The 24,776-nt window shown below is 36.5% G+C and overlaps 1 protein-coding gene across 1 annotated transcript in view; it reads left to right on the forward strand.

Moving 5' to 3' along the window:
• LOC107094109 (CUB and sushi domain-containing protein 3-like) overlaps positions 1-24,776 on the forward strand; it is a gene marked incomplete at its 5' end in the record, with an annotated part of 111,641 nt that overhangs the window by 30,808 nt on the left and 56,057 nt on the right. Inside the window, 6 exons of the mRNA XM_015389529.1 lie at positions 426-599; positions 3,140-3,313; positions 4,775-4,948; positions 8,351-8,536; positions 11,888-12,061; positions 20,551-20,733. Of these exons, the coding sequence (XP_015245015.1) occupies positions 426-599; positions 3,140-3,313; positions 4,775-4,948; positions 8,351-8,536; positions 11,888-12,061; positions 20,551-20,733 (1,065 nt within the window). The remainder of the gene's footprint in view (positions 1-425; positions 600-3,139; positions 3,314-4,774; positions 4,949-8,350; positions 8,537-11,887; positions 12,062-20,550; positions 20,734-24,776) is intronic.

A 24,776-nucleotide genomic window follows, 5' to 3' on the forward strand; every position in this document is an offset into this window, starting at 1 on the left:
CGAAGCATTATCCCTCTGAAAAACTCTTGTTTTCTTCACGTATTTTGCTCCCAGTCAGTGTTAGATATTGTTTATTGCATTAAAGGACCCAGACGCTTTTTTTTTGCTGCCATGGGAACTGCATTTTTTTGAGGCAAAGAGCTGAATGGCTTGTGTAATGGCAGAACAAGATGCCAGCAAATGTGATGAAAGATGTTTGGACAAAGGAAAACACCATCATTATCTTCCCTGTGAAATAGTACAGGTCAGCTTTTATTGCATTAAGGTCGGTAAGATGGGTGTAAATGACTGTGCTCTCCCATTGACTCTAGATGTAAGCCAAGCTCCACCTCATCCTTTATTCTGGCTTTTTATGTTACTCACTCTTCTGGTTTCTCCTCTACCTCCCTTCCTCTTCTTCTACCATCCTTTTTATCATATTGCAGTAATTTCCTGTGGCGATCTTCCTACTCCTCCTAATGGGAAGAAAATCGGGACGCAGACTACCTTTGGAGCATCAGCTATTTTCAGTTGTAACCTTGGTTATATGTTAACCGGATCTACAGTAAGAGAGTGTCTTCTGTCTGGCCTTTGGAGTGGGATGGACACACAGTGTCTGGGTAAGCACGTTCTAAATGTTCTTGACCTAGGTCAGAGACGGTTGGCACGCTTTTTAGACTGAATATGAGCTTCTTTGGTTGGGCAAACTAGAAAAGAAACAGATGGTGAACCAGTATGCGGCTATAATTGCCTCTGTTGCCATGAGTATACGGCCAGTGTCTGGAAGATTTTACTTTTTATCATCCACTCTTGACATTATTTTCACTCTGAGGCCTCTGTTACACTTTATGCTGTTACAGAGGCCTGCAGAGAAAGTAATGAACCATTTGTTTTCCAAATATTCAAGCACCTTCAACAACTACCTGCAGAGATTTAGATTACCACTATATGTAATGCTGCCTACATGTATTCCCCCCTGAATTCATGTTTGTAAAGTTTATAATGTAAAGTATAGCAGCAACCCAGCTCAATCAGTTGAACATTTTTCAAGATATACTCGACCAGTTTTTAACTGAGTTTGAGTATTTATGTATGGCAGCCTTGTTTACTCTAACTTATTACATCTTTACATTCTCAGAAAAACAAAACGTATGAAGTGTTGTCATGTTACAACCATGCATTCGGTTTATTTTATTGGGATTTTGTGTGAGACAAACACAAAGTAGCTCATACTGTATGTGAAAGAAAAGGAAACATGGCTTTCATTTGTGGTTCGAAAGGAGATTGTGAAAGGTGTGATGTACGATTTTGCAGAACCAGTAACCTTCAGAAGTTGTCTTTGTTTGTAGATAGGTTCTACCAGTGTGTGTGTGTGTGTGTGTGTGTGTTTTTTAGCTCAGTTTAAATTCAGCTCTTCTATGAATACCTCAGGGGTTTCCTGAAAAAAAATAATAAACAGCTTCAAAAAGACCAAAGAACATAAACCACATGTCAGATCTACACATTAAAGACATGCTTTCAACACATTTAAGAGCACCATTTAATCCATCAGCTGAAGATGAAAGGAGTACGGCCCAATTGCAAAAGTCACCAACACAATGCCGTAACTGAACTGAAGCTGAGCAGAAATTATTTAGAGACTCTTTGTAACTTTGGAGATGCTGCAACCACAACCTCCACAATGTTTAGGGAACCTGGTCAGAGTTGATTTGAAGATGAATGGAGCTCTTCTTAGGGTAATCTTTAAAGAAAAACTCAGGGGCTGCACAAGGTGCTCCTGTTAGATAAGACCATGTAGACCAATACCTTTTAATTCTTTTGGTCTCCATGCAAAATGCTTATTTGCATTATCTGAACATAAGAACAATACAGTAACACACAGTTATATGATGGCATCATCAAGAGTTTTTTTTTTCTCTCTCTCTCTTCTCAGCATCAACAAGGAAGCTGGTCAGGGTTGATTATTAAACAAATTTTTTTCTCAGAGAAAAGAAAGTATCAGCCATCCTTTTATGTTGGTTGATGTCGAGGGAGGACTAAATACAATTGTTACATTTTTATTAGTAAAAAAAAACTTTTTTCAATGTCACAAGTGTACAATAACTTGTGTTTGTGCATTAATTAAATCTAATAACCTGTGTTAATTAGTCGTGATTCTAACACGCCACAATATGAAAATAACTCACTAATGTTGAAGCACAGTGTAGGTATTCCTGACATTAGTTGAATTAGTCACTTTAATAAGTGTGTAGCACCAATTCTTCAGGCTTAGTTTTTTTTTTGCTTGGCTTGTAATCAGAATTGTGAGGTTAACATAGCCGAGCACCTTCTGATAAAGTCACCTCCTTAAGCACTATCTTCACAGAATCACGCTTCTCTCGAACGGAGTGTGGTGATAAAATGCTCCACTGAAATTCTGTGTGCTGGATTGAATTAGGGAAATAATGTTTCTCAGATTTAAAAGGGCAGTGGAAATATCAGCAAGTGATCTTTTCAAAAAAAAAAAAAAAGAGGATTGTCATTTGGAAGCAGAATTTGCCAAGATTTTCAGTGATTTCAGATGTGCTTTAACCTCTATAGCAGGTTAGACAGGCATAGTGTTCAAAACTAAGGCCAACTGAGAATAAACTCTTTATTTAACATGTCAGGAATATTAAACTGAAGTATGTTTTCAAAATGCATTACATGTTATGACCAAACTAATTTAACCAGCCTGCATTAAAATTCATAGACCTTTTACGAAATATCCCCCCTCATTTCAGTTTCTTACATTACTTTCAAAATTGTATTTAAATGTGAAAGTTTTATCAGAATTGCATTTATACCCTTCAGCTATCATCCATTAGTAGTTGACCAGGGTCAATTGCTCTCGCTGATGGAAAGTTGAACAGACTGACTGCTCCACATGAATGATTGAGGGCAGCTGCATTTGTTGTTTTCAAGTTCGTTTTATTTCCTGCAAAAAGAGCACCACCTTATTAGTGGATTTTTTCCCCTTATATATTACAGCTAGTAAACTGCAAATAATAGTTTTTATTTTTGTTTTGCATAGAAAATGTACTTCTGCAAAACAATAAATAAAGGAAACCATAAAGGGAAATCAGACTAAATGAATTAGCAGGAGGAAACGGTTAATATGGTGTTTTTAATTCTTCCACAGCTGGTCACTGTGGCATCCCTGAGCAAATTGTGAATGGCCAGGTTATTGGAGAAAGTTTTGGCTATAGAGACACAGTGGTCTACCAATGCAACCCCGGGTTCAGGCTCATAGGATCTTCTGTGCGAATCTGCCAGCAGGACCACAACTGGTCTGGACATCTCCCAGTTTGTATATGTAAGTACAGTACTGCACTGACACAGGCTTACTCACCAACTGTGGTTCTGCATGTCTAAATGTTCTAATGATTACTTGTGAGTAACAAGTTGGACAACTGTAATATAATGCAGATAAATGTTTAAAGCACAAATGGAATTTCAATTATTAGGAACTGAGCAATTGCTTTGCTCTCCCAGTAACTACTTCTCTTTAGAGACAATTGTATAGTATAAAACCATTTGACCCTTTTTCTGTCTTCATGATGGTCACATCAGAGCGTTAGAGGGAAGTATAACAAACCGACAGCTGTAGGCGTCCAATACAAACCAGCAGAGGATCATCCACACAATGAGCTTAAATTTGGTTTTTAGTGTCCAGAATTGGCAGAGTACAGACAATTAGAGACTTTATTCCATACCTGCTGCCACTGCCAAACAAAAAAAAGATGGCTCTGGTTAAAAGCTATAAAATGGAAAAAATAAACTGCTCTCGTATGCAACGCACAATTCTAACCAGTTAGAGATTAAATATCGTCTTTCGCTGCTACAGATTATGTTTTGTTTGTCACCCTGCTATGTAGTTGCAGTTTACCATCAAAATATGACTGTTTCTTCTGTTTACAATGATCCACGCCGTGGTTGTTTTCTGGACTTGGTGCAACTAGGTAGAACTTGAGAATTTCAGTTGTGTACAGGTTGACTTATCTGCTTCCCTCCTTAAAAGTTATCTTCTTTAAATCCCGGTCTTTAAATCTTACATATTCAGATAAATCAGATTTCCTACAGCTGTATTTTGGTTTTAAGAAGCTAACAAAACTTGTTAGTTACCATTGTTAAAGTGCTCTGGGGAATCGTTTTGCCTCCAGCTAAGCCCCGCCCACAGAAATACTTCAAAAAACAGTCTTGGGAAGTCCATTCACAACATTTATTTGAAGTCTTAATGATTGATTTTGGCAAAATATATATATATATATATATATATATATATATATTTAATGGAACTGACATCTACCTTTACCAACTTCCACACCAAAGAGTGTTATTGTTAACATCAGCTGATCAGATTTAGCTTCACTGAAATCACCTCTTGAAAAAAAATCTGATTTCTGATTTTCTCGCAAACAGATCAACTTTAAGGGCTGATCAGGTTAAAAAATGTTTCAGTGAACCTCCCATTTTTTTGTGTTAGTTATACCTCAAGTGGTTCTATTTTTTGTTAAAAAACTAAAATTTGTATTCAAAACATGAACAGTTAATGTGAATATTAATCTCCTTATACTTTTGAACTGAAATTTGCCATTATACTTGTTCATGACTTGAATTCTTATCCCCTCATTACCTCTGAGTTTTATTATGAGTATGATGACAGGTGGCAAATTGTGTGACCTTAATTAATAGTGTCGATCCTTTGCTGTTTTATCTGCAATGCTTTTTTATGCTGTCTTTCCAACACGTACCTTCTTGATGTTTGTCAACTCAGCCGTCACTTGTGGCCACCCTGGCAGCCCTATTTATGGCCGTACCACAGGCGATGGCTTCAACTACAATGATGTTGTGCGCTTCTCCTGCAACAAAGGCTACACCCTGGAGGGACCCTCTACAGCTCAATGCCAGGCGAACCGCCAGTGGAGCCATCAGCCTCCGACATGCAGAGGTAAGGTCCCTGCCACGGAGTGCCTGCAGAATTTATAACTACCTGCCAGTCTGAAAGCATTAAGGTATCAGAGGGACACGTTTGCACTTTGATGGTTGAGCTCCGCTGTCTCCACTATATCTGTTGTTGGCATTGAATGCATTGTTTTTGGGTGTAAAACAAACCAGAATAAAAAAAATGAAAAGGGTTTTGATTAATTAGACACAGATTAGGCATCTTATTTACCATCCAAAATGGAGACATTTCAATGAGCAGAGTATTACACCACCTAAAGCTATTTCATTTGTTTGTGTTGTTTTTTTCTCAATAACAAAGGCCACTTTTATCTAATGCTTCTCTCTGTGGGTAGGGCTAGCCAAAAGGAAAGCAGGTAGCTGCCAGATAACAGAAATAGGATCCAGGCAAAGTGCAGGAGCAGAATGAGGAAGGCTTTCCAGGTGTTGTGGGATTATTCCCTTATCTGAAGCAAGGGTAGCTGCAAGAATGATACATCCTGCAGATGTGTCAAAATCCTTCACCAATCAGTAGAGAGCAGCTGGCACCTTGTTCTGACGTAGGCAAATAAATAAAAATCCTTCTTAAAAATAAATATCGGCTATTTATATACAAAAATATTTATATTAACAAAATACATTTGTATAATTTTTTTTCAACAGCTTGTATTTGGTCAAGTGGCATGAAATTGTTATTTATATTATATTCTGGATGGAATGCATTGCAGACATCCTGGAATAACTCCTAAACAGTGATTTAAACTGATTTACCTTCATGGGGGGTTTTGTTCCATCTTCTGCACATATTTTTCTCTATCTTGGATTTTGCAGCATATACTTAAGATATAGATGATGAGGCCTAACCCAATAATTCTCTTGTGCATAAAAAGGTTTCTCTGGTTTTATATACTGCTTGTAAGATATTTCTGATACCCCTTTATGTAATTTGCTTTTAATTATATAAAAGAAAAACTTCAAATAGCTGAATCACTGTTTAATGTTGATAAAGTTTTCATTTATAATGGATCCACTGTAGCTGCGACTTCATAAATTTGCTGTATTATGAACTTGTGAAGCGGATATTGGACAGAGCAACAATAATTCATTGAGACAAACCTGTCTTGTTGACTTCAGTTTTGTTGGCACTTATTCATTAGGTGATACAGTTTTATTCAAGTGAATAGACCTGCAGAGACAGATCTGCTAAAGGAATACAGCAGCATCATATGACGCTAACATGACTATCTTTGTCAGAAAATGCACCAAGACATTAGTCCCACATGAGGCAGAGATTTGTCACTTTTTAAAATTTCGATGGCACTTTGGAATAACTTTATCTGATTTCAGCTGATCAACCTTGTCAGTAATGAAGTTATGTAGAGTACTTCTACTTTTTAAATCACTTTTTTTTTTCTTGCAATAGACAGTATATGTTAATTTTGTTTTCATGACAAACTATTATAATTGACAGTGCCTAATATAGCCTGTGCTTATTTTTCATTCTGTTTATTGAATAAAGAAAAAGCCACTGTTTAGGTCAAGTTGACAGCTCTATTTTTAACCAGCAAGTGTACGTGCTGACAGATAACATTTATGCAAATTAGGATCCAAGCGAAAACGGTGTGAACAGTTTCCAGGAAATATCCCTTGTGAAATGGGTAGTCGGATTTAGACAGATAGCCATATACTACTTTATCTTTTCACTAAATGCTATTTTAAAGAGAAACAATTCCTAAAGAATTGCTCTTTTATAGCAGCTTAATACAAGAGGTGCAGTAAAAACAGTCTAGCTCTATCTACCATATCAATTCAGTCAAACTGGTTTCAATGTAGCATATGTATGTATAAGTTGAAGTATTTGTAAGATTACTTTATTAGATAATCTTTTGGGCAAATCGATACACCTTTTTAGCAGGCACTGTGTGAAAGCTGACGTTTGTGCATTCCTCCTCTGCTACAGAGCTGCACTGTTACCACTTCTGCCTGGAAAACAAGCAGACACATCCTGTACTGATGCTGTTTGCTCTAATTTAAATGAGGCAATATAGAAGCATTTAGGGGAAAGTCCATCAATGTTTGGTTATTTATGTAAATTACAGCCAGAGTTAATTGCAGTCGTAAAGACTAGAGCTCTTTACATAGATTGGGAGGAAAAAAACTGATATAATGCTAAAGCCCTTTATTGCAGAGAGGAAGAAAGTGTGTGAGTATATATATATATATATATATATATATATATATATATATATATATATATATGTATATATTTATAAACATCAACCCTAAGGCCGAAACACTTAATAGGATTAATTGTGACTAATCAATTGAAATAAATGTCATCTAATTTAATAATGGATTACTTAATAACTGGAGTATAGAGATTCTTAAACATGCCTTTAGGTGACAGAGTAATCAACTTAGAGCAGTCATTATATAAAAATTTTACAAGAAATATATAGACATTTTTCATTTAAGATAAAAAAAAAAAAAACATTTCACCTGTCAATATGCTCTATCCAGAACTCCTTTGGTGGAAACTTTCTAGTTTCACCTGGTTTAATTTTGTAAAAAATATTCTTTCAGGTACCTTTGGCTATCTGATTATTAATCTATTTTTTGAAATAATCAACAGATTATTCGATTTGCAAAATAATCCCTAATCAACACCCCTTCTTGCATCGAAATGTTTACACTAACTCTGAGTTCTCCCTCATACACTCAACTGTCTTGATTGCTTTAAGTAATGCAGCATCAGGTCAATATTGTTTGTTTAAAATACTAATTCCAAAAATTTAAAGAGTTGTCTCTATATTGCTGATTACTTCTGCAGTGGCTGTATTGGAGGCTGAAGAAAACTGTTAATTGATAGGAGCATAAGTAAAGCAATCAGTGCATGCAAAAGAGTCTTTAGATTGGACTGCTTTGTGAATTCACCCCTTTGCATCTTTTATAGTCAGAGTGTAAACATATACGCACCATATGGTTCACTGTGCCATAATGACAACAAAGAAAGAGTTGGTTCATTTGAATAAGCTAGGTTTAAAATCAACACAACAGAATGCATAGGCATTTGAACTAAGAATGTTTTCTGCTTTGATAATGCACTTTAAACAGCACATGAAGTGGATGTTTAAGAAAAGGGTCAAGTTATGAGAACTGTTAAGGATAAACAGCAGACACAATTAAGTGGGCCTGTATATATCATATGAGCTGCAAAAAACTCCAAAGACAACAGAGTTGAAGGGCCATTTTACTCATAATTGGTGTTTATTTTGCTTGAAAACTGATTTCAGTATAAAACATTATTTTAATTTCTATTTTTGCTTTCTAACTTGCTAAACATATTTTAAACATCTTAAACTTTAGGAAGGTTAATATTTTGACAGCATTCCCTCCTTTTTATCCACAGTGGTTAACTGCACAGATCCCGGGATCCCTGCCAACTCTATCCGAGAGAGTAAGATCGAACATGGGAACTTCACATTTGGCAGTGTTGTGTTCTATGATTGCAACCCTGGATATTATCTGTTCGGCTCATCCGTGCTCACCTGCCAGCCAATGGGTCAATGGGACAAACCGCTTCCAGAATGTATTGGTAAGCTGGAGATTGAATTCAGAGAGACTAAGGATTCAGGCATGTCTTTCATCATGTTTCAAATCTTGTAGGTCAAGCCTCTAGAGAAAAAGCAAACAACCTGCAGCAGAATGAGCGGGTTAAAAATCATAGAAATATTTTTGCTAGTTTTGCAGGTGTTTGTGACACTATTTTCATGTTGATTAGTGTCTACCAGCTTGATTGTGTGTTCGTCTGTGTGCACAAGTGTCATGCCTGTCTGCAGGTCAGGGTAAAACTCCACTGCAAATGATACGGAGAGGGGTGGGTGATCCTCCTTTACAGTATACCAATGATGTCTAACACTACTGAGCATCTTCAGCTTTGTTCTGTTCACTTTCCCTCAAGTTTTAAAGGTCAAAGCTTCTAAGCCTGCTTAGTTGTTATATCTGTTAAAACTTTTTAATACACTTCTTAAAATGCTAACTCAAAGCCAAGCACTAAACTCAAAACAACAGTGTTGTTAGAACTGCAATGATTTCCTTGATGTATAATTCTGCACTCGAACCCTTGGGTTATTATGCATTCTGTTTATGCTTGAGCTTACCAACAATAATCACCTATTTCCTTTGAAATTATCTGAAGTAAAGCTCTACATTTTCCACACAGCCTGAAAAAGGCACTTAATTTCATGGTAGAGAGACGAAGCTCATCATTTATTTTATCAAACCAAATTCTAATTAAAGAGGCACACAGAAGTGTCTGTCACGTGTTTAGAAACTTGCTTCAGGCATCATTGACAGTTTGGTTATGGTTAGTTTTGACTGAATTATAAAAGCTTCCTGCGCTTTAGAGACTAAGCAAGTTCAACAGCATCTTAGACAAAATGCAAAACAGCTTAGACAAAAGTCTATATATTACAGCTTTGTTTATAAAATGTTAAGGAAAAAAGTTGTGAAATTATAAAAACTTTGGAATAAGATTTTTTTTTATTTAACAAGACCTAATATTTAAGAAAAAGGCAATGTTTTTCTGATTTCTATTTGGTAAAATATTGTGTCTATATGAAGATAGAGAAGCTACCTTGTGGTATGAGTGAAACCTCTAAACTCTCAAAGCACTTTCTAAAACACTGCAAGTAAAAATACTTCAGATAAAGTGCACAAGACTTATTTCAATCCTTAAATAAATGTTAAACCTCAGCAATGGGTCTCTATTATTGCATGGCTTGGATCCCATAGTATTCACCATTTATACGACAACTGGAGACATTGAAACCTACAGCCAGATAAGTAGCTGACACAACCTTAGGTATCAGAAATCCAATTTTTTGAATAATTACATCCAATTAAATATGCATCATTTTTACTTACTGTCCCCAACAGTTTCATTTGTCTGTGAAGCAAAAAGCAATACAGTTTTTCATGCATTGTTTCAAATTGCAGAGCAAATATATTCATTCAATAACGAACTAAGATAAGTTAACCGACTAAGCTGAGTGCAGGAGATGTAACATCTTGTTTTAGTTTCTTCTCTTTGAAGGAGAAAATGATAGATACTACATTAAAGCGACAAGTCTGGGCTTTGATGTCACTTCCTTTTTGCAAAGAGAATGGAGGCTGACAATTCTGCCTGAACATAAATAGTGGTACTAAATTTGGAAAAATCCCAAAGTCAGCAGCCGCCTTGTTATACTTTCTTTTAGCAAGCTTTGTGATTCTTAAATAGGACCGTGCTCAGTTATTCTATTAAACTATCCTTTAGAGAATAACATTTGTTTTACAAATCAGTTGAAACCTTCACATTCTCACATTATGACCTTACAGTAATTTAGCAGGAGTGCAGAAAAATAAACCCTCAGTGAGCCTGAAGATGAGAGGGGCTGGTGTGTGTTGTTAAAGCAAATACATCAATGAAAAAGATGTTCTGGACTAAACCAAAGCTTTGATAAAAATAGCTCAGTTGTGCAGGTATAAAGGAACAAACAACTTAAGATTGATGGAGTGACAGGCTTTACTGAGGACATGACACTTAGGAAGCATTTAAGAATGACGGTAATCAGAAGGTTGCAGTCTAAGCTTTATTGAACATGTTTATTAGTAGCATAGAGGTAAGTAAAACAATTTCAGTTTTTTTTTCAAAGTCAATCAGGTACAGATACAATATCTTAGAATCTAAGTAATTTTGTTATTATGAAGGTTTTTTTTAAGGGAAAAATTTCCTGAATTTCTCATAAAGGTTGAATGTCTTGCAGAAGTAAATATATCCCTTTAATTTTTCCAATTTTTTTTTTACATTACCAGCCCAAACTTTAATGTATGTCATAAAGATTTAAAACCGAAGATCAAAACAAAATCCCCATTTTAGACATTACCCCCCCCCCAAAAAAAAAAAAAAAAAACAATATTCAGTGTTTCATCTGGACTGTATGACACCTAATGCATCTCACCAATAAGTTCATGTCACTAACAATATAGCTCTTTTTGGGGGCTCAGCTCCCTCAGAGCTCTATTGTATGCTATTTGTCTTCTGACGATGAGAATGCTCAACTTCAAACCGCAAAGAGGCAGACAGTAACTTTGGAGGAGATGCAGAGATACAGTACCTAACTTAGGAGATATAATCTACTTTCACAAAGGTCAGCTGTGCACAGCATAAATTTGGCCTTTGTAGAAGCAAAAGCTTTTGAAAATCCCATTGACATTTTGAATCAAACAAGCAATATTTAATTTTCATTTAATACAAATTTTGAACTTATGTTTTATATTCTTTGCACCACAAAAATTCTAGGTGACAAAATGTGACAGTTAAATTTCAAAGGGTTTACAGTATATACGTTTGCACCACACTGTGGAAGTCATATACATACAGTAAGAGGTTGAAACCTCAATAGTAACATTTTCTCTTACAAATCCACCCCGACAGAAAATAAAAGCATTATTAACATTAGAACTTTGACATGACAATTTAATGGCCGATCCACGTTATTTATATGATATTACTGTAGTGCAGGGTCTTAGGAGCAGAGCTCTTTAATGTTCGAGTTAGACTGGTACCCACAGTATATATCAAATAGTAGCATGGATGTGTGCTCTAATTGCCTCTTCTATTCAAGCATTTATAGAGCTTAATCAAAATTTAAAGCAGTTTATTAGAAGGGGGTCTTGTATATTTCAAAGAGATCTACATTATGTTCTGTGCTGTAGAATGAGCTGGAAAAAAGGATACTTTTTTAAACTTACAAGTAACAATTTATCAGTAGCGTGGTAATTCTTCATGTGTTTTTTTTTTCCATTGAAAAATACTATGTGTGTAGAAGTAAACTGGGATGTTTAATCAAATGTGTAAAGTATTCAGAAATAATCCAAGTTGTGCCCCCGTTCCTCCATGCAGAGGTGGATTGCGGCCACCCAGGCACCCCACCCCATGCAGTGATGATCGGGGAGAAGTTCACATTTGGTTCCGCAGTACACTACTCCTGCCGAGAAGACCGTCAACTCATTGGAGACTCATCACTTACCTGCCAAGTGAACGGACACTGGAGTGGTCCACTGCCCCACTGCTCAGGTAAGCTGACCTACAAAAAGCACTTTTTGGTAGATTACACCCACACCACCAAAGCTGATCTATGATCTTTTATATGTTACCCTATTGAAAATTTTGAGTAAAAATATCATAAAGTATCACCTCTCTTGAGTGAAATTTCTGGCTCCTCAAGCCATCGTCAGTAACTTCACTTAATAAAAACAAGCTTGTTTTAAACAGTTACGAACCACTGAGACACACCTTCTTCTGGTTTTCATTCAAGGGTTCTTGCTTAAGTGTAATTTTCCATATGCCAAGTCTGATTTGTCAGTCGGAGACTCTGTGAAAATACAGGAAACAGTATACTGTTATCTAATCTATACTTCATACTGTTACTGTTGATTTTGTAAGTTTTATAACTGAAGAAGTATTAAATTGGTTGTTATGATCATGGGTAGTTACTGTATTCGATCAGTAATTGAGTAGTTTTTTAAATCTAAGTTGAGTCATTTCTTTATAGGCTACTTACTCACTTACTTAAAGGTATAGTATACTTCTGGACATGCTGTACCCGCTCCCAAGAGGGAATGCCCATAAAACGTGTGCAAGAGCATGCACAAGCCCATTCCTCCTCGTCCACAATCAGTTTAAAAGTTGCTGTTTGCATTGCTCATACAAGCTTACTTTCCAAAAGAATATTTGCAATTTTTCCACTATGTCAGACTCACCACTGGTAAGTGAAAATGGGGACGAGCACATAGGATGACCTTACATAAACATATCACCAGAATGATTGACAATGAGGAGTACCACTTAGATTATTAAAATTCATTAAGAAACATCCTCCACTATACATTTAAGTAACATTTTTGGGTGCTCTACCCACCTCTGTCACGTATTAATAATGCAACTAAAAATGCCCTTTATCTCTGAATAGAAACAAAAGGGGTATCATTGCCATGAGACTAAAGCTGTCTGTACAAACACCTTCAAATGAATTGTGGAACTACTGTAGCTGCTCACATGTATAACTAATAATTGTGTTTGTTTCTCAACTCAAAAATTGTGTCTCAGTAGCTGGAAAACCTGCAGTATAATGGTGTCAAGCTTCTCTTAGGGAAAAGTTCATTTAGCAGTGAAATTCTCCTAAACGGCACCACAATGAAGTAACAGTTTGGCTGCATTGAAAACCACTACTATAATATGAACAAACTATTGTGAGTCTGTCTGTGGTATTCAAAGAGCTCTGTACCCAGGTTTCTTAGCATGCAAACTGAGCCAATTTGATACCATCAAATAATGCACAATAGATCTGTTTTCCTGTTTTAGATGATTCCCTTCCGTCCAAAAATATTTGACCTTTTACTATCCACAAACTCACCGTCTACTCAAAAAGGTTTTAACATTTTCAAGCTGGCACTCCTGTGGTTTATCTAATGCATTTGGCAGATGACTGTTTGAAAAAGAACAAAATAGGGAAGCAGTGCCAGCCAGCAACTGCAAACCTTTGTTCTTTATGAGTCGGTTAAAAGGAGTCTTTACCTTGAAAAAATATGGACAGTGGAAGACCTGAATCTAGATTAGTTACAGAGGATGCTTTGAAAGTACTCTATAAATCTTTGAGACCAACTACATGAGACCTAAACAAAAAAGTTTCACTTATTCCGCCTGGTGTTTAAAGCACGAGAAAAGGATCTCATGATGTAGAACTGCTACCCCCAGCCGCTTTCGTGCCTCTTCCTTCTCATCACACTTAAACAATCCTGACCATCTAAGTGGATCTTTTTCCCTGAATCTTCACTTGGTTTGTTTAACTTACTGACCCAAGAGTAATGTTTGTTACCGGACTTGAACGATAGTTCTTTTCTCTTTGTCAAAGGTCAGTTCAGTCTCTCTTCAGACTTTATATGTTTTGGATTAACTCTGGCAGTTTGAGAGTACAGGATCTTAAGATACCAAGGAAAAGCTCTTGATTGTATCTGTTCAAATTTATCTTGCAGTCAAAGCTGTCCACACATTTCTTGCTGAAGAATGACACCCAGTGACAAAATCATGGGCTTCAAAGGCTCGTTAATATCACTGGGGAGCAAAGTCTGGCGCATATAGCTCCATCCTACCAAAGATTAACAGCGGCACAATTTGCTGAGTACCCTATTCCCACTGTAGTAGAAAGCACATCACATGTAAAATCTTTACACACATCACTTGTTTTCTCTAACCGAATGAAGCCATCTTTCCATGTCAGATAGTTAATGGTAAAAATTATAAAGTTATGTTTTGCATGACAACTCAAGTTTCTAACATTTGCATAGATTACTTTGATATTTACCTTCCTAATTTAATATTGTTACACACCGGTCACATCCTATCAAAGCGTTAGATTTTCAAAACGACAAGTTTCTAGTTTATACCAGTGACTTGGCCGTCCCTCAGGCCAGACCAATTATGTTTCTAAGGGACAGAGAAGAGATATGGCTCACCTCACAGAGTTCAGGCCTTTTAGTCTACAGGACAGCTTAGGGCTCCAGAGGGTAACCAACCTGCTCTCTGACTGAAGGTCTATCATGTGTAAATGATTTTTACTATTTTAGTTGGTCTGCAGAGCAAAGCATTTTGCATCTCTTTTACTATGCAAATCCAGAATGTTCAATTCTCTCCATACAACGTAGAGAAAGAACAAACAAAATATGATCTCCTTCCACTATTATTGCATCAGTGTGCTTGTTAATGTCTAATAACATTTTAACTGGTTGGAAGCTAGTCTTTCTTTGGCCAGCTTTATTTTATTTAACTATTTAACTAACTCGACTGCATCCAGGGAACATCTTGGAAAATCTGACAAAGTGATTACACATCAAGGCTTTATGGCTGAACTGGTCTGTCAGTGATTTGTACTATGTCAACTTAGATCAACTAGGACAACTTAGTGCAAACCTTTCCAATGAGACCCTTATATACACTCTGAACTTCAAATGTTATATTTTGACACTCACTAGGCCACAGCACAGCTGCCAGGTATATCCTGCCACTTCTATAAAAGCATCTGCATCCACACATCTTTATCAGATAGTAAGATCATTAGTAAGACTCTTAAAGTTAAGTGCATAAGGACGTTAAGACAGTTGTTTGAACTTGGGATGTATCCAAATGCTGAAAGCCAGTGGCCCTTGAAAACTTGAGTTTAATATACTGAAAAGAAAGACATAAAATATAAATTTTAAGACATAAAGCCAATAACTGTACATTAGCTTTAATCTGTAATATTAATAATATATGGATATTTTTAACATATATCTTTAGAAAAAGACATAAAAATATTGGTAACAGTTATACATTTGCACATGATAATTGTGATAAAAATGTATATTGTTATAAAAACATGTGTCTTAAGAAAATAATGTAATACTAAATAGTTATAAAACAGATTAAATAATCCCTGTGTACCTGATGTTGGGCAATGTTCTTAAATTTTTCAGGATTGTGTTCTTCTTTAAAGACCTAAATTCTATTATCATTGTGGTTTTATTGTTTTGTCTTGTCGTTTGTATGTAAAGGGTATTATCGAGGGAAGAAGTACTGCATGCATTTTTTTTTCACTTTTATTTTAACCACCTACTGCTTGAGTTAAAAAGGGTTTCCATTATTAACATGATTAGATCAACATCCCTTTATTTTGACAGATGAGTCTATCCTACAATAATGATGAGTAATTTTCTGCCATACTGAGTTGTGTGCCAACATGGGTCCTACTGCAGCCAGTAAACACAGTAAATAGGGTTTTACATTATGGATAAAAGAAAATGGAACGGTTTGATGGATTAATTAATAATCTTCAAAACGGTATCTACTCTTTACTTTAAAACACATTTCATGTAATAAATCCATTCTAAAGTAATGCTACCACTAATAAGCATTAGCTGTTTATAGAGTGAAGGAAATGAGGAACTTTTTCATTAATAATCATGTGACTTCAGATCATTTGCATAATTTGTTTCACCACTGCATACTAACTCTATATCAAACCGAACAGTTTAATCAATGTTGAATGTAAATGTATCATCCTCAGAGATGATACTGCATCAGCACTCGTAATTATCTAGAAAATCTGCAGTATATGATAAAGAGAAGAATCCACTGTAAATCACCTACCTCCCACTAAAAGACTTAACGGATTCCCACTTGGCAGTAAACGTCTGTTATAGTGGTAGCAGAAACTGCTGCTACCACACAGCTGGAGCTCATCTGTTGCTTATGAGCTGAAAACTCCTGGTGCTAAACATATCAACACACACATGAACAAGTATGTATTTATGCATGTAGTTTTCATCATTCTGTAAGACTGGCAATGAACAGCATGTAAATCTATGTGCCAATTACAGTAATATAAATGTTTCTTCCATGTTCTCTCTTTTTTTATGACCTTTGCTTTTATTTCGCAATAATCTGTAAAGAATCTGGAAAAAAGGCAAAAATGTGTAAAAAACAAAAAAATGTACTCATTGTGTCGAAACATTTGGTTCTTATACCAAACTTTGACAATCTTTTGCAATTAAAATCTAAATGCAGTGATGGTCAGTGACATGCACAGACATTTCTGGGGGTAGGTATTGAAGGGGAAAAAAAGGGCACCTTATACAGCACATGTAGTCACCGGCTGCCTTAGTAATATTTTTTACAGATTTTATTTTACATTAATAGCTTAAACATGTATATAAACCTATTCTAAATCAATAGCCATAGATGTGTGATGCTTATATTTGATACTTTTGAACAGGCTGTAGAAGCAATTCCAGTTGCTGAGGGCCCATATTTTGCAACTTTTAGATGTGTCCTTGATCCAACACACCTGAATCAATTAATTAGATGAGTAAGAGGACTCTGGGGAAATTGACTGCACACTTGAGGTGTGGTGGAGCAAGAGCAAATCTAACAATTGCAGGATACAGGCCCTCTGGGATTGGAATTGCCTATTCTTGGTCTTTAGGTTAGTTTCTCCAACAGTTAAATTAGAAGCAACAGAAAAATTTGTGGCTATTCCACTTAAGTGTCTATAAAATAAATAATTTAAAATTTTAAAAATGTATAAACAAACTTAAACAGCAACATATTTAATCACAGACCAGAGACTTACCCTGGCCACTGATCCGGTCTTCCTAGTCTTGCACCTCAAGTTCCTCAGCCATGCATGTATTTTGTCTCTCATTGATCCACTCACCTGATTGGTGAGGATGAGAGATTAATAGATGCCTGCAGCACATGATGATAGCAGAAGAGGTCGTGCAATCATTTGAATCATATGTGCTGGAACATAGACATGTAAAACATTCAGGGCAGTGGCACTGGATTCATGCTTGATGCGAACGCAAGGTCTAAGCAGCCAAATTATGTCATTTAGGCTACTACACCCCTCTGCATTTCATCCATCCAAAAAATTTCACTGCACCTTGAAAAATTGGTAACTGCTAAGGGAAACATGGTGGTAGAGGCTGAGCATCTGTTTATATTTGCGAACCCTCGCCAGCTCTTACTGGCGAGGGTTCGCAAATATAAACATTGAGTGACATCTTGTGATTTGACCAATAAATATCCCAAAATGAAACCGTAAAAAACTTTTCGAAATAAATTACTGTTACTCTTGGATGATGTAAAGAGGCTTTGAAAATGTAAAAAAACAACGTTTTCTACTTCCTCATGTAGTGTGGTTTTATAAGCTTGCTTTGTTTGCTTGTTTGTGCCATAAACACACACCTAGAGTCAGCAAGAGAATTAGCTACAAGCGGAGAATAAAATTGCAGATGTTCAGTCCAAGATTCTCATTTTTCATGCAGAACATACTTGCATCAAGTATAGATTAAGCTTTATACCGTTCTTGGCTGAACGACTTAACATGAACTAGCTTATCTGTGAAGGACAAAAAGTTTTTAAGAGATCATTAATGAAAAAAACATAATCTTGAAAAACAAGGAAAATATAAAAAACAGAGATAAAGTTAAGACAATGTATAAAGCTGAAAGTCCTAATGTCTCACAGAGTAATTTTTATTTTGTCAGCTAGAAATGGAGCAATGATGACACAACTACCAGGACATGGCCATCCACCAAAACCAATCAGCTGACTAAGTAGAGCATTGATCAGAGAAGCAGTCAGGAGGAACATGATTGATATCCTGGAGGAGCTGCAAAGCTCAGGTTAGAGCAAAGATAGTGCACCTAAGAAATCTGGCCTCTATAGAGGACTATCACCAAAAAAGCCTTTGCTGAAGGCACTGAAAAAAGAAGCGCTGATTGCAGTTGGACATGTTGGAGACACAGTTTGAAAAGGTACCTTAGACAGATGACATCAAAGCTTACTTTTATGGCCAACATGAAAAATGCTCTGTAGCAATCAAAACATATTACCATCGTGCTGTGGAGGTTTTTTTTTTCTCTTTTACATAGCCAGGGAACCAAATGAATGTGATGCTAGATGTAGCTAAATACAGGACAATTCTGGAAGAACACCTGTTTGAAGTTGCACAAAAAAAACGCAATCCGACAGCACAGTGGTTCTAGACATACAGGAAGAGATAACAATTTAATGTTTTACAGCAAAACGCTTTCATGTTTAAGCACTGTTCATTTTGCGACGGGGCTGTAAGGTGGCAAAAGCCATAACAGTTACAGTAAAATGGCATGAGTCCTTTAGCACTTTGTGTAGTTTAACACATTTTGATAGTAGCATAGCACATTAGTTACAACCAAAGAGCTGAACTCTGGATTTCTCAGAAGTCCAACCTGGCATCAACAGCAGCTCTAATCCTTGCAACCATTCATGCATCTGTCCATTCGCTCATCTGTCCTCCCTTGTTAATTAGTGAGATGGCGTATCAGACTGCTTGCCAGGGCCGTTCTCATCTGTTGCATGGCTGAGTTTAAGGCCTTATTATTTCCTCACAAAGGGATCTGGTGAATGGACATTACTTGATAGTCAAACCAAAACCTGACTACCAATTAACATAATTATAGCTGTCCCACTGCATGCTGAGTGAGGCTACCTCTCTTAGTCCAAAGAGAATAATGAGGCATTGGCGGCTGCAGTAAGACACGCTAGTTTTTACTGGCACAGTTGTACACACCAAGACAAATGCAAATCAGCGCTCGTCATGTTCTCATCTCTACAAATATATGCAAGTACATGCTGGCAAATGTACAAACATTTCAATCTCTCTAAGCCACACCAACATATGCAGCCATTCATGAACACTCAGCACCAATCATGGCCATGTACCAACTTATCTGCCTCTGCTGTGAGTCATTGACCTGACAAATGTAGTCTGTAGACATATGAGCTGAGAGATGTGTGTAGATGTTATGAGGTTTGTGTTTGTGCTTTAAGACTTTGTCAACAAGTCCAGCATTACCACAGCTATTTGGTGCTTTGTACACAGAGAGCAGCAGCGAAAATCCCATGGGGCAGGAGGGACAGGATTTGTTTGCAGCCCAAGAAACACAGTCATAAACCCATTAAGGAACAAATCCTACACAAAGAGTGTTTAAAATGTAAAGTTGAAAATCTGTACATTTTCACATCTGTTTATTTAGCTGCGTGGAGTTGTCATCAAGGATGATCTTTTGTTTTTTTTGTTTTATTTTTGTCAGAACTGGTGTAGCGTCAGTTTCCTTCTTGGCTGATTTTATGCACTCCTGTATGTGCTTTTGTTATCTCCCCTGAGGGTGACCCCATTGAATAGAACCCCCAACCTATCCTGGCGCACAAATCACTCAACTGTTCATCACAACATGAAATCTTCAGCACTGCCCTCATTCCATACCTGTCATCTTTATTTTCTCTCTCATTTCCTATGGCTTAGAGTGTGCACACGTCCTATTTCTCTCGCACAATAGAGATAGGCAAAAAGAACATGAAGAGAATTTATGAAAGGCACGTCATCTTCTGTATCTGACTGAATACTTAGTCAAATGTGGCGAATGGTGCAAGGTGATGACTCTGAAAGTGCTCTAAGTTCCTTCTCAGAAAAAAGAGCGTGGGGATAATTCAGGATATTGAAAATGCATTTACTGGTAGCTTCAGAGGTCAAGCTGTGTTCATAATTTCTTATAACCACAGATGGTTGCCTTTTAATGCTGGCTCTGCTGATTTTTTTTTTCTTATTATTTTTATTATGGGCTGAAAAGCCTCTGGTGTCAAAGCTGAAAGAGGTGTTGGTCTGCCAGGTCTGTTGGCATGGTGACAAATGGTAAATGTTCCGCACTTATAGAAGTCCTTTTAACCTTAGAACTTCGGAAATAAAAGCTCAACACCTGCCCACCGGTGCATTTTGTGTTTTATTGCTGCTTCCTAAAGATTCTAGAGCACCAAATTTCTCCATGTATTTCTTGTGCACTTGACACAAATAAGAGAGCCTGTGTTGTAAACTGCTGTCATACCAATTTAAAAAGAATCCATCTGTACGCACACACACACAGTAGTAGTAGGTGGACTCTTCTGTCTCTGGATTTCATTTCTCCATGTCTGGTTATCTCTCATTGCAGGTGATTCTTCTGGCAGCTGTGGGGACCCTGGCACACCTGCCCATGCCAGCAGGGAGGCGGGGAACTTCAAAGTGCGCAGCAAGGTGCGCTTCACCTGTGCAGTGGGACACACGCTGTACGGCTCAGCAGAGAGGATCTGCTTCCCCAATGGGACCTGGTCTGGCAAACAGCCTTTCTGCAAGCGTAAGGGCACAGTTTAAAATTTCTGTGGGATGTTTTATATAAATTGTGTAAGAGCAAAGAGGAGTCATGTAGGAAGTAACAAACAGCATTTTTCGCAGATAAACACTCCTACGTATGAACACTGAGCTGCATAGTTGCTTTAGGCTGCATTAAAAGTCATGACTGCTTTTTGAAAAAATAACCCTGTTTTGCAGAATAATTTATTCTTCTTGACAATTTTTGTCAAGTTAAGAACAACAAACTTTCATGTTTTTAACCTTCTTAAATTGTGTTGCTCTATTTGTACACTCCAACACAAACAGGCAGACATATTTATACATTTTGAAGCATGTTTTTGTACTTGTTTTTGTACGCAAATCTTAAAAGTGTGGGTAGGCTAACTTTTGCTCTGGTCACAGCTGCAAACGTTTTAGGACATAACTCTACCTGCAGACTATTTTTTTAATTTGCCCGTTCTTTTTGCAAAGATAGGTTTTAGCAGAGAACATAAAATTGTTGGGACTGGTGTCAGATTCTTATTTGTGCATTCTTACACAGGAGTATGTTTTGATCAGATGTTCACATCAAAGCTCCATTATTGCTCTGTCTGCATGATTACACTCATTGTCTTTCTCAAAGGTGAACTTCCACCTTCATTAGGAGTCTTTTAGCCTCTAGTAGAGCTATCTATGTAAATTGTACCAAATTTCTATGCACATTATCCCATTCACTCTGACTTTACCTTACCCTACTACGAGCAAGAGTTCCCACAGCAAAATGGTACCTCTACCATGTTTTACTTCTGAGGATGGTGTATTATGCTGTGTTGTTTGTTCACTGTGAGTTCATAATGCTGTTTTTTTTTTTTTTTTTTTTATATTAAGGTTCAATCAGACCTCTAAAGCCTTTACCATTTATCTCAGTAGGAATACTGGATAAAACACTGGATAAATCAGAGAGATTAACTCTATTTCCCAAAAAAGTAACTGGTTCCACTAGATTTAAATAAAAGGGATCGAAATCAAGCTGCTCACTGTAAATAATCTCAAAAACATTTCTTAATTTTTTTTAGAAAAAAAAGCCAAAAAAAGGAAGGGCACTTAACTTTATTTGCCTTTTTACAAGCACAAAAAATAAAACAAATGAAAAAAGAAATTTACTCATTAAGCTGAAATGATCTGGTGTCTATTTAAAAGGAACGTTAAATTTTGACTGTCTTTTTGTTTTTTATGGATGTGATGGTGATTTGATGGTGAGGTATGTATGTGGACTTGGAATCAGAAATCTTAATGCTAAAATGCATTATTGTCATTATAAATGTATTCCAATTTTTTAAAATGAAATTCAAATATTTAGATAGTCGAGATAAATTAAATTGTTGCTTTGTAAATGAGGCAATCTATTGCTCAGAAACAGGAAACACTGATATGTTTTCAGGGTTTGTACCAACATTCTTTTCGCTGTGGCTTCTAAAAAATTTATACTGTATCCAGATTCAGTATAAACACACAAACAGTGTCTGCATATTGTTGGCTGCATTTCAACGCAACTGATTAGCAAAGAAATCACAAAACCAGTACTTCCCCAGATGGAAAAATATCTCTCTGCTGGAGTCTGAGTGTCTTCCAGACTGCTGAGAGAAAATTCATTAATTCTAGACACCTAAAGCCACTTTTTATTTTTGGATTGTGATAAATTAATCATTGTGGGTTTTCAAGATATCACCTCTCAGAGGGCCAGCTTCATATTTTGCATAAATTACCCCCAAGGGTCAGCCGGATATTGAATCAGATGTTTGACTGCATCCCTTCTACTTTACATACTGTCCACAAGTATAGAGTCATTGCTAATAAAACTGGCCATTGTTTGTGTTCTCTCTCAATTCCTTTACAATGCACCTTTAATGCATCTTACTTCCTTTATGTCTTTATTCTGTTTCAATACTTATTTTTGTATCAATCGACCTGTCATGCACACTCATACTTTGTCCAATCTTTCATCTCTCCTCCCTCTGTATCTTGATCTTTTTGCTCACTTAGATCCCCCCCCCCTTCCTTTTTTATTCCATATCTCTCCACCCCAGGCTTTTTATCCTTCCATCTCCCAGCTGAAATCCTGATTTTTAGATTGTTTTAACCATCTTTCTAACTTGTGGGGGGAAGAAGCAGGAATTCACTGGAGCCTGAATGAGTTTCATTGCTCTCTGTCTGTGATCTAAAGCCCTGTCATGAGTTAAAGCCCATCCATCCATTATTCACAGCCTTTTACAGTGCATGGAAAACGGTCACTGTGAATATCCAGCTTAATAACAGCTCACATGGTCATCAATGACTGCTTCATGCTATTTCAAATATTAAGAAAAGAATTCATGCTTGATTATATGTATAATCAGAATTATATGTGAGGTGTTTGAATGCATGATTTTATGCCTTTTAATGCATTTACAGCACAGTGATATAAACGTCGAAGCTGCTAGGAACAGTCCCTCAGCAATGTGTTTACACAGTGATAAGTTTGTGCAGATGCATTAAAGGTAATTGAGAAATCAGCACAGCAGTAACAGCATGTCTGTCTCCTAGAAAGAATTTGTATTTCATGATTTTCCAGGCAATTAGGTTATTGAGAGAGCAGATTAGTTTTGTAATTAGACATGATTTGCAGGAGGAAAAGAGTACATGAAACAGTTTTTCTACCCTTTGGGGAAACATTTTAGAAGGCAGATTCTTAAAAAGTGCAGTTATTGATTTTTTTTTTAAACTCAACTACCTTTGTTCTGTAAGTAACTTTTTTATCTTCTTAAAGATTGTGCACCTGGGTTTTGTGGTTTTGCCACTATTAGAGATATTTTTGTATATAAGAATCAGTAAATGTCATTTCCACAGAAAGCAACTAATAACTTGACAACTGTACCTTATATAGTGGGACTCATCTAAGCACTATATCTACTTCTTTATCTCTTTTAATAAAGCAATAATGTACAGATCGGTGGCTTTCTAGTAGCTTATCTTTTTTCAAAAAGAAAAATCAGCACATTGGATAATATGAAGTATGGAAAAAATGTGTTTTACTTAAATTTAATGTTTTTTAATTTCGGTTTTGTTAAGATGTGCATAAATTGCAATAATTCCCATTAACAGAGGAAGAAAAATGATAACATTGTGACCTACTGTAGAAAAAAATAATAGAGAAGAAAGCAAAGAATTTGCTTCGCTGACGTAGAGGTTAACGGCCACCACCCGTGTACAGTATGGAATCCTTAGTACTCTACACGGCCGACCCGGGTTCGAATATGACCTGTAGTCCTTGGCCTCATGTCTCTCCCCCTCTCTCAAACCCTCTCACCTGTCTGCCTACTGGAAAAAAAAAACGAGCCACTAGTGCCGTAAAAAAAACATTGGATCTCTGAATCAATAAATAAGACAATGCTCACCCAAGACAAAGTTAGTGATGACAATGTTTTAACCTCTTATATCACCCTGCAGTTAATCACAATTGACCACAATGACCAATTTGGAAAATAAGAAAAATACAATACTGTGAAAAATGTACTTGACTGAAATAAAGTAGAGTACCTTCTGCTTTGGTTCTGACCAGTTCTTTCCCACTTAAGCCCTAAGGTAGAAAACAACAACAATTAGTGAAAAAAAAATAGTAATTTTGCAAATTCTGCTTTTCTCTACATTACTGTCCTCTGTTTTTTTTTTTTTTTTTTTAAATAGCTAGACTACAGTCATAAAACTGTAAAAAAAAAATATCGCGGGAACATTTTCTGTCACAATTACTCAAACATCAATGTAAATTTAGACTGCATAAAGTTAGACATTGTGGAGTAAAACGCTGAAACATTATAGGTATGGAATTAGACAAGTGTCCAGAGATAAAAATTTTTTATTACAGTACAAGGGGAACTCTACTAATTACAATACAAAAAAAGGCCTGACTTGGATGTGGAAAAGGAAATGATTGTTTCATTACTGTTGTCATTAATGTATAAAGGGGGATAGTGGCTCTGGAAGTAAAGCTTCATCCCGTAACTAGTAGGTTCCCACTTCAAGCCTCAAATC

This window comes from Cyprinodon variegatus, unplaced genomic scaffold (assembly GCF_000732505.1).
Source record: "Cyprinodon variegatus isolate N-32 unplaced genomic scaffold, C_variegatus-1.0 Scaffold464, whole genome shotgun sequence".
Lineage (NCBI taxonomy): Eukaryota > Metazoa > Chordata > Actinopteri > Cyprinodontiformes > Cyprinodontidae > Cyprinodon > Cyprinodon variegatus.